The sequence below is a fragment of the Oreochromis aureus genome, linkage group 17, assembly GCF_013358895.1.
Source record: "Oreochromis aureus strain Israel breed Guangdong linkage group 17, ZZ_aureus, whole genome shotgun sequence".
NCBI classification, from domain to species: Eukaryota; Metazoa; Chordata; class Actinopteri; order Cichliformes; family Cichlidae; genus Oreochromis; species Oreochromis aureus.
The window spans coordinates 23,168,332-23,183,788 of record NC_052958.1 but is presented as its reverse complement, the minus strand read 5'-3'; the positions used below and the strand labels follow the sequence as shown (position 1 = coordinate 23,183,788).

Sequence of the window (15,457 nt, the reverse complement as noted above, 5' to 3'; positions counted from 1 at the left end):
AACCATGATGCACTTCTTTACTTGACCACCAGGGCTCTTCTTAATAAACCAGGTTTCTTCTTGTTTGTCACTGAGAGTCATATCCTTTATTTTAGTGGGATATAAATACTGAAACTGTCTGAGGTTTGGTGGCTTTAGTCTAAAATATTTTTTTCAAGCAGGTTAAACAGTTTAATCAAATATCCTTGTTTTAAATACTTTAAAATCCTTGAAATTTACTGAATGTCCAAAATTTTTGTGTGCTGTGCTGCAGAGACATCTGCTGGATTTAAACTTTATTTAACCTGGTGCATCATTACCAGCAAATCATTTAAAGTGAGGGGCAGGGAAAAGGCAAACAACTGAATATACCTGACTTCACCTAGCAACAAAACACCTTTAAATGTGTGTATCATCAGCATAAAAACATCAAAAGAGTTAAAATCCCATAAAATAAGATAATTCTGCCAAATAATATTTCATATAAAGTAGAACATGTTTCCCTTAAATCAAAAGTAATAATTTGAATTCCAGCGTGCACCTCAGTCTGCACCTCTGACACACCCTTGAAATGTCTACACCTTGTTCTAGCCTCTATGATGCTTTACATGTGAAACAGGAAGTGCTGAATATAATTAACAAGGTGAAGATAAAATAAATGTAAGATAAAATAAATGGGACTAAAATGACTCTGATGCTTATCCCTTCACACAGACACACGCACACACATTGACTGACCGGTTGGGTCGAGGACCTCCTCGATGACAGGCGGCAGCCGGAAGGCATCCATGTTTCCTCTGATGGATGGGAAGCTATAGAGATGGGGGGTCAGAGCTCCAGAGGGGTGGGGAGGGGAGAAAATGAGGCAGATGGAGCCCAGGAAGGGTCCTCACGCTCCGGGTAGAGAGAGCCGCTGCAGCCCCTTCATCCTTGTGGAGCTGGGAGGGAAACACAGGGGGAGGAGGGAGAGGCGGTGAGAGCTGCGACAGATACTGCATCACGAGGAGGCAGGCAGCGTGCGGGCCTCAAACACATACACTCCATCTCCACATGTCTCACTCCGCAGCTCTGCTGCCTTTTAACCACCAACCCGCATAGCCTCAGTGAGAGGGGAGCAAACACAGCATCACTCTGCGGACACCACTGCCACGAGAACCAATCAACAGCAACCACGGGCAGCTGGTGTCCTCTATACAGTTGGGACTGCTCTTCATGACAAATGACTGAAACAAGAATTGACCACAGAGATCACCTGGACCACTGAATCCCTTAACTCTCAGTTTGCTGGTATGTTACCTACGAATAAAGTGCTAATCTTTAGCAGACTGTAAATAAAAGAGAGCTATCAGCTGTTTGCTTTGTGCCATCAGTTTTAGCATTTTGACCTCTGAGGTGCTGTGTTTCGTTTTCAGAGGGCGGAGCCTCACAGACACAAATACTTGCGCAGTAACATCCAATCAAAATCCTAGAATTTCACTGGTTACCAAAACTGGAGCTCAGACTTCTTGGATGGCCTGTTAGTAAAATTAAACATATGACTTATAAAAACATTTTCCCCCCATACAGTCGTTATATTTGATATGAACCCCAGATAAACCTTTAAATTCTCCTTACTTTCCAGTTTATAAATCTATGTCATCTGCATGTAGAGACACTCTTCTTCTTCCCATTCCTGTCTTTTACTTCCTTTTACTTATCTTTATGATGTAACAGCAGTTTAATACAGGTTTTAGGAAGTGGGAAATTATGTACAGCGCACAAACCAGTTGCTATTCCGTCTCAGACTGTAAACATGTTTATTTTAACAAGGAAGTCTATTGGGCCTTGCTCACTCCTGGAGCCTCTAGTCGAAACTAGAAGAACTGCTAGTTTGGAGCTTCAGTGCTAGCTTCATGTATTAATCTTTGAATGTGTTTGATCTGCGCAGTGCTTGTTCTTCATCAGTGTGGCCTTTGATGATAGTTTAAGGAGGTTTGTTGGTCTCCAGAGATTGGTTGGTTGGGAAAGGCTGTCAGATTTAAGGCTGTGTTTACCTGGAGCTCGGTATTCAGATTATGATTATTTAAAGTTTAAACCCTTCAGAGGAAGCGATCCACCTGATTTCATGACTTAAACCTGAATGTCAAACTGCTCCTCTGCTTAGATTTTAAAACAACCTGACTGTAGATATTTTCAGGGACGAAGCGCTGACGAGGACACACATCTCGTCAAACACATCTGATTAAAAGGATATAAAGCTAACTTGAAACCTTCACACTGCAAGTACTCATGCATTCTGCATGTAAGTGCAGCCGTTCAGGGATAGTTTAAAGGGACCAGCACACATTTCTGTCTGATGCCAGGCTTCTACAAAACACTCCAAAACACACAAAAGACAAGAAAAACAGACACAGCATGATCAAGAAGAACAAAAAGACTGATGAAAACACGATGATGATACAGAAGGATCGATTAGCTTTAACACCTCAGAGTTCCCAGCTGACAGGGAAACTCAAACACGAACACTGAGGCACAAACAGGAACAGCTTCAGCAATGTTAATCTGATACATCTGCAGAGACTCCTCATGTTGAAGGTTTTACACTGAGAGCAGCTCTGACATGAGCTGGATTACAACCTTATCCTCACTATTACACATTAATAGCACTATGTCATCACCCTCTATATGTGCTCTGTATGTGCTGTCCTACTGCTGATATTAAAGTCCTCATTCATTGGTCTGTGTGATTTCGTTGAGCTTGCACTGTGACCATAAAGCCTGAAATCCTCCTGTTTCCCTGTCACCTTCATGAAGGAAAAGTTTAAATGTCATTGCTTGGATTTTCTGCTGGAACATCCTCTCCCTGCCTCATTGCAGTTTTAAAATGCTGAACTCTTCCTTTAGAATCAGCTAACAGGCTGTGGCACGACCTTTTTCTGCTGCTCAAACATAAACACACACATGCAGGATAAAGACGTACCTGATGCAGATCTGCTCGTCTCTGAACCGCTCTCTGTGGTTTCAGGCTTTGCTGCAGACCTCCTCCTCCTCTTCCTCCTCCTGTTGTCCTATATTTCCTCCTCAGCTGCTCTCTCAGCGTGATGCAGAGTGACGTCACTACATGCTACAGACAGACAGAGGCCATGATGTGAATGCACAATCAGCCTGCATGACGTCATTTATTAACCCTTTCCTGCCTCTGATCTGCAGTCAGTAAAACTGAAGACGTGTGAGCGGCTGCAGCTGCAGACATAAGAAGGATCACATTTCAGTGGCTCAGGTTACGATTCACCAAGTGGTCAGACAGAAACAGTGTTCAACTGTAACAAGGCCATGTGAAGGAAAACGACACAATGATGACAAACACTGATTTTATTTCAGTCTTGATACAGAAAAAAAATCCCCAATAAAAATAATGCTGGCAAAGAATAGAATCACATGGAAAAAGAGACACAAATAGTCAGAAATGGAGACAGAGGTGAGACATCTGCACCATGTGAAAGCTTCACTGTGGTTTTAATCTCAGCTGAAAGTCTCTGGGTCACACCTGCAGGAGAGATTTAACACAAGGTGACACAGACGCTCTGCAGGACTCGTTGGCTCTCAGTCGACCGCCGGTAAAAACGGAAACGCTGCAAACTCGCTCACTTCTGTTGCTAGGCAACACAAATCCAGGCTGGATAACATTAAAGGCCACAAAGATGAGAGAGGAGGGAAATGAAAGCCGAGCACCGACCTCCCAAAGGTCCAGGAAGCTGCAGGGTTAAAACTAAAACTCCACCTGAAGGCTCAAAATCCCCTCAGAGACAGAGACCAGAATCACTGACATCTGCAGTGAAGAGGTTTCCAGTCCGCTCATTCCCAGTTTCAGAGTTTTCCCAGAGCCTCTGAGAGCAGCTCTGTGAGTGACAGCCTCGCTGAACCCGCATTCAGCAAATGCAATACAGCACAGACGAGCTTTTACTTCATAATGACACAACAGCAACTCTTGATAATAATAATAATAATAATAATAATAATAATAACAACAACAACAACAGTGTGTTTGGGACCTCCTGCCTTAAAACCTGCAGTTCTTGAGCCGCCTGGTGGCCTCTGCAGGTGGTGGGTGGAGTCAAACTGAGTGAAATAAATAGAAACAAACAAATTTGTATTTAAAAAAACAAAAAACAAAACTCTGTTATGGTTATGAAGGGTAAAAGGTGTAGGGTGTGACCACTGCAGGACCACCTTCAGGAGAACCACTGCATGAAAGCAGCTTTCCTCTGATTGGCTGCCCCTTGCCTGGCTTCCTCTCACAGCTGTGAAGGTTGAGAAAACAAACTGTTAATCTGGTGAGGAGTTAGAACCTCGAGAGCTGAGTAGAGACGAGCTAACGGGTCTGACAAAGATGCCCCCTCTGTGTGCCATCACAGATATCCCAGAGTTGAAAAAACGGCACCGGCAGCCTGATGTTTTGGCTCGAACTGAGCACATTATTATTAGAAACTGCATTAACGTTTGTGTAGATCTGAAACTCTACATTTAAACGATGACTCTGAAGAGTCTGAAACTTGGTAAGGAGCAAAAGATTAAACCGTCTCTGCTGTCTGAAGCTCAAAGACGTTTGTAGACGGGCTGTGTTAGTGTGGACGTGCAAACAGGACGTAAACACAGTGAGAGATGCTTTGTGTGCTCAGCACTGCAGAGTTATATATAGGCTCTAAATCACTCAGCTGCACTCTTTAAAACTGGCTTTCAGCCCTCACGGTCACTGTCAGAATCATAGGTAACCTGACACTCACGTCATTTGACAACGGAAGGAAACAGCCAGGCACAGAAAGAACCGGCCAATCAGGAGGCCCAAAACTGGAGCTTTTGTGCTAACCGCTGCAGCACCTGGAATTATGTTTATTATTATTATTATTATTATTATTATTATTATTATTATTATTATTATTATTGTTATTAATCATCATCATCATCATCATCATCATCATCATCATAATGAGAAGAGGAAAATCAGCTGTGCACTGTGCATGCTGTGTGTTTGCGCCATTGCGCTGCGATGTGACCTGGTTTCTTCTTCAGTGGTGCTTCAGCCGGTTTGTGCTGCCCACAGAGCTCATTAAAGAAACATGGAGCGACGCAGCAGAGAAGAAGCTGAGCAGCGCGAGACGGAAGGACAGAGGACGCACGTGAAACATGATTTTCAGTTTCAAACATTAAATCCTAAAAAACGAGTTAAAACCTGAGTGATCAGTCAGAATCTCCTCTGAGCGCTCGTTCTGATTTTATTCAGAGGTGAAATCATGGAAGCATGAAACATAAGTATTTTTACCTAATGAGTTTCAATTCTTGATTTTTTTCGTTCTCATCGTTCAGGTGAAGTTTTGAACTCTGAGCTCAGGTTACCTGAAAGCTGCTCTGACTGCAGGAGCCGTAATAAATTATGTTAGTTGTGACTTTGTATGATTTCCTGATAACATGAACGAGGTGTTTGTTTGATTAAAGTGGAGCGCACCTGCAGTTGTAGGGCGGCGCCATCCAGAGGAAGAAGTCATTCTTACAGCTGATAATTACATGAAAGACATTTTACACAAACATGATGAATGAATGAAGAGGCTGTTGTGGAGATTATCTGTCACCAGGTGTGTCCTTTACATCTCTATCATGTGGAGTTCCTGTCCTTTCCTTGATTGGCTCCTGTGTTGCTGTCACGCGACTAAAACCTCAGGTGTGTTGTCACAGGCGATTTATATGGGCTCAAAATGTGGTCATAATTTACAAGTACAAAATATTTATGACCACATTTTGAGCCCATAGGATTTATTAAAGGTGGAGACAAGTGCAAGTGTAACTTTAGGAGTCCTGCTTCGTCACTCCAGCAGGTGGCGGAACTGCATCTCGATGTTTGCGGTAAACCACCGTAGAAGAAGAAGAAGAAGCAGGAGGAGGAGGAGGAGGAGGAGGAGTGTCCGTGAACGTGTGGAAGGAACCGGTCACATTATTGTGGTGTCTGAAAGGTGAACAGGTGAGTCCGCGGCTCGTTTTTACCGGAACTCGCTGAATTCACGAGGCTAAAGCAGGTCGTGCATTAGGATTATCCCGAGCTGACACTCAGTTAGCTTTATGCTAACCGCGTGCTCGTTAACCTTCAGTCACCAGGTATTCCTGTAACACTGTCCTGACATCAGCTGTGTGTGTGTGTGTGTGTGTGTGTGTGTGTGTGTGTGTGTGGGTGGGGGGGGGGGGGTCTATTCGGCTGGTGTTTGAGTGTTAATTTTTCGTCATTTGTCCTGTGACGTAACAACGTCGTGACGCGATCAGCTGCTGTTGAGACTCTGACACTTCCGGGATTTACTTCGAATAAACTACAAGTAACAGTAACAGGTGAGGACATAAACTCACCTGAGAGTTACTGAAGGTCTGGGGTCTAGGTAAGGCGGTGTCACGTGGGTTTAACTTCACAAAACAGAAAAAATCCCCAAAGAGCATTAAAAGAATAATGAGTGTATCGAAAACCAAAAGGGGGCAAGATTTTACATTTAAACTAATTATTTATTTATTTTATGAATGTCAGAAACGAATAATAACACATGATGATAATGGATTTTATTTTGGTAAGTTTTTAAAACTAAAATAATGTTTTGAGCTAAACGTTTCAGTGTGTTTCTAAAGTCAGACTTTAAATAAAATAAACGGATCTATAGACAATAGACACAAGTGAAACATGTTTTATAATCAATAATTTGACAGATTAATGATCATAATAAATAATATGATAAAATAATCTGGTCTTCCTGTGTTATAGCAGGTGTTGGAGATGTTGGGGCTGCGGTGCATCATGGGTGACCTGCGAGGAGGAGCGGCCCTCTTGCAGAACCTCCGGAGGACGTTTGTGTCTTCGGCGGTGCTGAGTTCGAGGTGGCGGCTAGCACCGCAGGACAGGCTTCCTCAGGCTCGCTTCCTCTCTGGTGATCGGGACTCGTCGGTGTCAGTAGCGGCTAAAATGAAGCTGCGGACTCGGCTGCTGGTTACACTGTTGTTCGGCGGTGGGCTGCTGGGTGTGTGGTGGTTTGTGCACTCAGAGAAGCAGCAGAAGCTGCGGCAGCAGCGGGTGGAGCAGCTGCGGCAGGTGGCGCTGGGGCAGGGCACCTTCAGCCTCATGGACCACACGGGGTGCCGTCGGACAAAGAGGGACTTCCTGGGCAACTGGGTGCTGCTGTACTTTGGCTTCACGCACTGCCCTGACATCTGCCCTGACGAGCTGGAAAAGCTGAGCACTGTCGTGGCGACGCTGGACCGCGACACTTCGCTGCCGCCGGTGCAGCCCCTTTTTATTACTGTGGACCCAGAGCGGGACGATGAGGCGGCGCTTGCCCGCTATGTGAAAGACTTCCATCCTCGGCTGATCGGGCTGACGGGGACGGTCGAGGAGGTGAAGCACGCAGGGCGGGACTACCGAGTGTACGCCAGCGCCGGGCCCAAAGATGAGGACGGTGACTACATCGTGGACCACACCATCCTCATCTACCTTGTCAGCCCTGATGGCCTCTTTCTCGACTACTACAACAGGATGAAGAGTGCTGAGCAGATCGCTGACAGCGTCCGCAAACACATCAAAAACTATGCCGCGCTGTGAGCGCCGGCTATATAGCAACCAATTACAGACTGTTTTCATAACAACCTTAACTCACCACTGGAGGATAAACTGCTTCCTGTCCTAAAACAGGACACTTCTCCATGGTAACACAGGACTGTAAACGTGTTTGAAGTGAAAGTTTGTCGATAATAACAATGTGAAAATCCCGAGAGCATGCTGTCTCACTTCCTGTCTCAGCCTGATGGCTTCAGTGTGTGTGGCCAGGTGTCAGGAGAGGAACACACACAGATTTCCTGTTTAAGGTGTTCCTCTGGTGACACCTGGACAGACTTCGTGTTCCTCAGGCAAATGAAACAGTCTGACTGCTAACATGTTTATCGGGTTAAGTTTACTTCTCTCTTGCTCGTGACTGACCTGCTCAGTGTGGATGAAGTGTGTTTACAGCTGGAAGAAGTGCATGCTAGGACATTTTCTCCAGTCTGTCACATAAATGGCAGTGGGACATGCTCTCTGACAAAGCGTCAGTTTTCATATTTCAAAGGTCAGATTGGCCTCAGGGTGTGAGGACCTCGCCGATTCCAGTGAACAGGTCAGCGATAGGGGTGATCAGCTGTAATGTTGCTGTGGAAACAAGTTATATTATGGTAGACTTTAATGAAGCGTGAGTGACAGACAGGTTCTCGCCAGAAGGCTGTGCGTTTTTGTTTTTTGGCTTCTTGTTACCATCAGATTTTCCCCACAGACACAGAGTGCAGAAAGAGTGACAAACATTTTATTACAAAAACTGATTAAACATTACATTTGATATCAGAGCGGCTTGTGCTGCATTCAGGCCTTCAGCGTGTCAAATCTGTCCGTCGCTCTGTGCGTGCTCAGTAGAGTCAGAGCCATTGTGTCCAAACTTCCCTCCAAACCAGCGCAACTGTCGATCTCCACCGTGTAGTCATTTGCCTGCAGGGGGTAGAGAGTCGTGATCAGCAACCAATCAGCTGCAGCCATATATTGACAGGAAGTGTAGACTCATCAGAACAGACTTTAAACCTTCTGACGGTGTCACTGATCAATAAAGTGATCAGACAGCTGTTCTGTTATTGATCAGCGAGCTCATCACTCTCGTCTGTCTTTAATCAGCTCAGAGGATTTAAAGAAATAAAAGCACTTCTGTCATGGAGGATTTTCAAAATAAAACTTCAAAATAAAACCATCAGACTGATCCAGTTTCCTGTCCTTACCTTTTTCACAGTAAAAGCCCTAAACACACACCTTGGTGTTCACTGGAATGAACACAGCTATGCTCCATAGGGGTGGGTTTAAAAAAAAAAAATCAATTTTCCTATTTTAATCGATTTTAGTTTGAATAATGCATCAATTCATTAAATTCTGAATCTATTTTTAAATATAAATGTATTTTGCTAGAAACGCCAGAATCTCAGGTTAAAGCTCACAAAACTATTTCAACCACTGCAAATGAGAGCAGGTAAACGGCTCATATGCGGACATGCTGTCGGTGCTGAAGGCTGACATCGCACTAGTTCTGAAGCTGCAGGTTTCGTCACTCTGACCAAAATTCACTGAACCAGCAGCAAAAGATCTAAACTATGCTCTGTGTGAAAAACATTGTCATGAATTCCCTCTTTTGCACCCACCACAATAAAAAAAAAATCACACTTCCTGCACAGCTGTGATGAATTCTCACAAGTGTCAGCTTTGTTTTTATACATAGATATAAATATGTATATGTACTGATAAAATATCAGAATCAAACTATTGAGTCTAAATTAAATTGAATCCAATCAGTTATAGAAATCAGTGACGATACCCAGCGCTAATGCTGAAGTGGGTCTAAACACAGACTGTATATAAAAGGACATGGTGACATCATCTACTTCTGCATAAAGCCTGGCCATTTTATGTGGTCCTACGCTAAAAGCTCCTATTTGACACTGATTGGACCAAACATGTTGTTTTATTCAGTTAGATGGGATGACCTCATCAGGAAACGAGAATGTTAAACATCTGCAGCGCTGCGCTCATCATTGTACCGAACTATGTGAGTGCAGAGCCGTAACTACGACACCATATTAACGTATCAATGCTGCAGTTTACTGTTTATGCTTTTTAGAGAATTCACCATCATTTGATTACGTCCCTGACTGGAGCAGGTAGCGCTCACTGTTTGGGCAAAACTAGTCACAAAATGCCTCCTTTGGATTTGAGCGTGCTCAGATCATTAAAGTAAGTGTGGTCTGATGGGTGTGATCTCTGTGCTGTTATTGGCTGATCGCTAATGTTTGTGCAGGTGTTTTACCAGCTGCAGGGAGGCCAGCAGGTACTTTGAGGCTTCAAAGTTGTCTAGACCATGAACGATGGCTGCAAACGTTCTGCGGCATCCAACGCTGCTCAGCGCTCTCACGATGCGGTCTCCGTAATCATGGATATCAAATGCTGGGCGTTCCTCCTGGAAAATGGAGAGGCGGGGTTTAGAGTCAGAAGGGGTTTGAGTCAGAAGCGGGGTTAATTTGCCGGACCAGGCTCAGCAGGTTTTACCTGCAGTGCCAACTCAGGGCGGATCTTCTCCTCCCAGTCTTTGACCCGCCGAGACAGCGCTGTCTCCTGAGTGTAGCCACGACTGTTTACCACTAGCTGCTCCTAAATCACACACACAAAGGGTTAATCAACTTCCTGCTGTTCAAAATAAAAGCTTCACCTTCTTCATGATGGATTTATAAGTAGTTTGATTTTTCTGATCACGGGTAGCTTCTAGCAGTAGGAACAAACCTTACAGGCTCCAAGTATTAAAAATCTGATCAGAACGTACTGAACATTACTGAAGATAACAGTATTGATAACTAACCACTCGCAGCTTCACCAGATCCTCGTAACTGAGTTCATCTCGGTGAGCTTCTGCGGACACAAACAACATCAGATCATTACACACGTTCCACTGTTCCTGTATCGATACTGAACTGATCGATCAGCTTCAGTCTGAATCTGAAGCATTTTACCAGGTGAAATGTGCTCCGGTCCACCCACAAACTCGGCTGGGATGTCATCGGGAAACATGTCATGCTCGTTGTCCGAGGCGTCATCATCCCCACCTTCAGACAGACATGTCAGGCTTTAACACACTCAAACATCTTTTATGACCCTGAACTCAGACCAGCACTAAGACTGTTACCCAGCAGGTCCTGTCTTAACTCTTCCACAGGCTCCTCCCCCAGTTGACCAGGCCCCACCTCCTCTGGCTGTAGGAAGGTCCTCTTCAGCTCCTCGTCAGACATCGTCACGCCCTGAGTGACATAACAAATGTGATAGTAATGAGTCATAATCTGACGATAACGCAGCTTGACCCTGATAAAACGACCTGAACTGCAGCTGAGGTCACTGCTGACATCACTGTGATGTCAGCATGGATGATGGTGTGTGCGTCTTACGGCTCTTCTGTTGATCCTCTTCTGATTTTTGAGTTTGTCTTTGATCGTGCTCAGGTAGATGTAGTTGAGGTCTGAAAAACAGGAAGTCTCAGCTTCATTTAACAGGAAGTATAAATTCAAATCTTCAGATTAAAAGTCTTTTTTCTGGACAGAAACGTTTTCAGTCTATTGTTACCTGTAAATGTGGGTCCATTTTTCAACTTGTGCTCTGGAGGGTCAACTGAAACAAACAAACACAAACAAGAAGTGACATGTTAACAGATAATGGGTCCACACGAAGAACATGAGTGCTTCAAGCAGTTTGTTCTTACAGGTTCCTCTGAACCAGCTCCTGAAGTCCTGAAGGAAAGCGGCTCGTTTCCTTTTCCTCTTCCCGCAGTCATCCAGCCCGTCGGGAACTCTGTAGCACTTTCCTGCAGAAGAAACAAAACTCTGTGAGCGCCAGCAGACTGAACACTGAAACACGCCACATGGTCCCCATGGTTACCTGGTTTCAGCGGTTTGTTCTCCTCAAGCATGGCGTATGGGTCATGGAACGCCCAAACATTCACCTGAAGAAAAAAAAACAAAGATGTTTCATAATGAAGTTCTAGTAAAAAGGTAAAATTTAATGAATCTAGGTAGAAAACAAAATGAGTAACTGGAGCTTTATGAAAACTCATTTTTTCAAAATAAAAGCACTGTTGTGCTTTAAGTTTGTGAGATTTTTGACTAGAGGAAAATAAACGCTCCTGTAGCGAACACTGAGCTGCAATCTGGGGGATTAAAGGAGATTAACATACAGCAGGAGGAACTGGCTCCTCTCTCCTCGGTTTGTTGGGTTCCAACTGTTGCCTCTCTCGGATCACCCGACCATCACTCGGAGCCTGAAACACACCAACGACACTGAAGTTACACAAGAAAAAGAAGATGAAAAGGTGGTGGCTGAAACTGTTCTGTGATTCTAACAGGTGAAATCTCCTCCACCTGCAATCTGTCCACATGCTCCTCCTCTTGCTCCATGTTGTCCAACTCTAAGGGGAGGAAATCGTCTGCTGCATCTCCTCCACCCTCCTCAGCATCAGCATCAGCTCTGCCCATTTCAGCATCCACTGGAACCACAGCATCTGAGGCAGTCAAAAATCAGAAACCAAAGTAGTGAAAGTCAAGAAGAAAAAAAAAAAAAGGAAGAAAAGCAGGAGGAAATGTGTCATGAAGGACACATTTGAGGTGAGGTGAGGTGAGGTGTACCTGGGGGCTGGGTCTCTAGTTGAGCGGAGTCACTGTGAGGCAGGGAAGTGGAAGCAACTGATCTGAATGTGAGTAGGATCATGTCGCCCTCGCCTGGGACAAACAGGTTGATCCTGAAGTCCTTCTGACTGCACAGGATCTCACCTTTCACACTGACACACAGGCACAGAACCAGGTGAGACCTCATCATGGGGGAGCGGGGATTAGCTCTCATTTAGTTGCTGTGCGAGATCACTGACCTGATGAGAGGCAGTTTCTTCTTCTCGTGGGTTTCAGGTGCAATCAGAGACTCAGGAGGAAGAGGTGACACGTCCACAGTCTGCATAGGTCAGAGGTCACAGGCAGAGGTCAGAGGCCAGAACGAGCTGCAGGTAAACTGACCTCAGAGAATCAAACTCACCGTGTTGGAATCAGACCTCTCAGATCGGTCCGACCCTTCCAGGTCCAACACAGAAAACTGAAGGACACAAATGATGTTACTCATTTACACCTGAGCACAACTGACTTCGACAGGATAGAGAGTTACAAAAAAGGAGGAAAAATAAAAAGGCAAAAATGACACAATATATATTTAAAAAGAATTTCTGTGAAAATGTGAGGTCAATGTTTATTTTATATTTTATGATTAAAGGTTGAAACTGAAAAATCTAGATCATTAATAATAAATAATTAAAATAAAATAATTAATGATCACGATAAAGAATATTTTACATTTAAGGTTCTAATTTTTTGAATATATGGTCAGTGACTGAATGAAGTGACTACATAACCCCGAACGCCCTGTGAGCGTTGTTAGAGAATGGCTGTAACAGTAAAACCTTGACTCTGTGCCTGCTTTCATTCTCACCTGCTAACTCACATTACCTGAGGGGTACCTCAGGGCTTGCTCCAGGTCCCCTGTAACTTGCTGTTTATATTCTTGAACACAGATGCCACATTTTCACCCAAACAGCTTCACACTCAGTGACCTCAGACGCTTCAGTTCCAGCTGACCCTGACTTCCTGTCTGCTCCAGGACCGGACTGTTTCTACAGCTCGGCTCACTCTGCAGTCTCTGAGGGTTAAAGAAGACCTTGGCTCTGGAGCAAGCTGGCTAATGACACCAGGCTCACAGAGTCAGGTGCTTCCTTTAAATCACCTCTGAAAACATGTTTCATAGACTTTCTTTGAAGTCTATGAAAAAATGTCAGCTATCAGTTTTGAATTAGTTTTTTTGAACAGAAACATTTTATACTTCTTTTCCTTGGTGCGGTTTATTTTTGAGTCTAACATCCAGATCTCAAAGCACTTTATCGCCAGTGTGTTTAAATGAATGAAGCCTTTACCAGCCTCATGAAGCATCATGAAAGCTGAAAATCGAATCAGGGACAAAATGTGACTCTGGAAGTTTTCTCTCAGGTAAAGAACCATCTTTAATAAAAGCTGCCTGGTCTTTTTTTACCTCCTCCAAGTTGTCAGCATCATGACTGCTCGCTGCTCTGCCATCACCCTCCTGAGACTCCGTTGCCTGCTTGTTGCGTCTGTCGGGAGAGCACAAAGATAACGTGTGAACCTACAGCAGGAAATCAAACCAGCATGTGGGTGGAGTCACGCCTACTTCTTGTTCTTGTCGTTGATGTACTCCAGAGTCTGGAACACCAGGCTGTGCAACAGCTCCACCTGAAACAGACGCAGATGCCGTCACATGACTCCATCACAGCCTGGACGGGGTCATGTGACTTGTGTTTGGCTCACCTTCTTGCTGTAAATGCAGGCGGAACCCTGGATGAGCAGCGCAGCCTCTGCGAAGTTCAGCCTGGTTTTCCCACCATCGAAGGTGATGCACATGTCATCCAGCTGCAGACACACAGACAGATGTTACTCAGCTTCACTCCATCAGGCTGTGACTGACTGAAATCCCACCTGGATACTCGTTTGTGTCTCTGTGGATCACCTGAAGCTGCCGGACCCAGAGCAATTTGCCTGAAAAGTGGTTGTTACCTTCCAATTACAGCTCTGTCTTCTTCTGTCTGCATTAGAAGTACTGCAGAGCTTACTGCTAAAACTGACACCCTCTCTCTGCTGCTTTTACTCTTTACAATGAACCCAGGTAGCCAGACTGAACCTGTAGGTGAGCCTGTTCTGGGGTATGGACCACATGTTTGATGCAGACAGATATTGCTGTCTTGTGTCAGTTTGTATGGAGGACGAAAGCTATCAAAGTAAGAGCCTCTGTGGTAAAAATAAATCTGAATACCGGATTCAGGTTACCTCATCTAAGTAGTCGTTTAGCTCTGACGCCAGGTCGATCTCCCAGTTCTTGGTGAGCTCTCGGATCGGCTGGAGCAGGTGAGCGTATCGGCTCTCTGTGGACTCCATCTCACCTGAAACAGGTAGAACCAGAACAGGCTGTGAATCCTGCGGGGTCTCAAACATCACTCCGTCTTTAAGCAGCTCGTTTCTCTGCAATGCTCTGAGTTGCAGATGGAACGCTCTCTCATTTTAAACTCAAGCAAAGATGACTTTCATTCAGCCCAAATTTGATATAATAGTAAATTCATAAAAGCCTGTAATGTCGATCCGAGCGCAGAGCTACAGCTGGACTGTATATATCGATTATCAGTTTTCATGGTGAACTCTTTGCATTCATCTGTCCTCAAAATCAAACAAAACTGCGTTATCGCTGCTGTGAATTCTATTAAACAGCGTGATAATTGCTACGAGCGAAAGCGGCAAAAACTGACATAAAAAAGAACGAAATCAAACCAAAGTACGTTCAAAAATGTGATTTTAATCGCTGTAGTTAAACCTGTGATTAAAAGATAAACTTAACAAATTAACTTATTCTTAATCTAACGCCGAATATACCGGGACATCCCACTGTTTAGTAAACCGTGTTAACTAATCCTCTGTGAGGTCGATTTTTACATCAATCCGAATGAAACTCAGAAATGTCAGAATTATCAACGCAGTGTGGGGGAGCGTCTAAGCGACTGCAGCTGTCAGCGCTTGAACACTTGGCTCATTTAACTGCTCGGTTTGGTCATTTTTTATAAGAGAAATACCTGAAAATAAGCAGGTGTCGCTAACATGAAGCAGCGACGGTGTTTAAGGAGTAAAATCAGAGAGAAACTTACCGAAAAACCTGAGCTCAGCCACACCGGGGCTAACTGTTTGTAGCCGTTAGCACAACACTCAAAGTACCCGCGTTAAATTTCTTCTTCGCTGCTCTGGTCTGTGTAGCAGCTCCGCGTGCTGTCCCCTGGCGGTG

The 15,457-nt window shown here is 44.5% G+C and overlaps 3 protein-coding genes across 8 annotated transcripts in view; 1 reads left to right on the top strand and 2 right to left on the bottom strand.

The window, feature by feature from the left end:
• Nucleotides 1–5,548, bottom strand: part of LOC116313802 (coiled-coil domain-containing protein 136-like) — a 23,884-nt gene extending 18,336 nt beyond the window's left edge. Inside the window, exons 1-3 of the mRNA XM_031731606.2 lie at nt 5,462–5,548; nt 2,939–3,082; nt 718–917 (exon numbers count right to left, since the gene is read on the bottom strand). Coding sequence (XP_031587466.2) covers nt 718–769 — 52 coding nt within the window. The 5' untranslated portion in view covers nt 770–917; nt 2,939–3,082; nt 5,462–5,548. The remainder of the gene's footprint in view (nt 1–717; nt 918–2,938; nt 3,083–5,461) is intronic.
• Nucleotides 5,538–8,744, top strand: LOC116313789 (protein SCO2 homolog, mitochondrial). 6 transcript variants are annotated; one of them, XM_039601224.1, is made up of 3 exons: nt 5,538–5,674; nt 5,826–5,971; nt 6,752–8,744. In XM_039601224.1, the coding sequence occupies exon 3, from the start codon at nt 6,764–6,766 to the stop codon at nt 7,580–7,582; it is 819 nt and encodes a 272-aa protein (XP_039457158.1). In that variant the 5' UTR covers nt 5,538–5,674; nt 5,826–5,971; nt 6,752–6,763; the 3' UTR covers nt 7,583–8,744. The 6 variants fall into 6 exon arrangements, with proteins under 6 accessions (XP_039457158.1, XP_039457159.1, XP_031587453.1 ...); XM_039601225.1 differs by having other exon boundaries at nt 5,569–5,674; nt 5,829–5,971; XM_031731593.2 differs by lacking the exon at nt 5,538–5,674 and having other exon boundaries at nt 5,755–5,971; nt 6,755–8,744.
• ncaph2 (non-SMC condensin II complex, subunit H2) lies at nt 8,300–15,457 on the bottom strand. Its single transcript, XM_031731592.2, has 20 exons — nt 15,324–15,457; nt 14,458–14,570; nt 13,942–14,043; nt 13,805–13,866; nt 13,649–13,727; nt 12,608–12,664; nt 12,447–12,526; nt 12,208–12,359; nt 11,944–12,083; nt 11,760–11,843; nt 11,465–11,528; nt 11,289–11,390; nt 11,153–11,197; nt 10,978–11,048; nt 10,722–10,833; nt 10,549–10,641; nt 10,398–10,447; nt 10,091–10,192; nt 9,852–10,001; nt 8,300–8,494 (listed from the first exon to the last, which is right to left on the bottom strand). Exons 2-20 carry the CDS (start codon nt 14,563–14,565, stop codon nt 8,372–8,374), a joined length of 1,776 nt encoding a protein of 591 aa, XP_031587452.1. The 5' UTR covers nt 14,566–14,570; nt 15,324–15,457; the 3' UTR covers nt 8,300–8,371.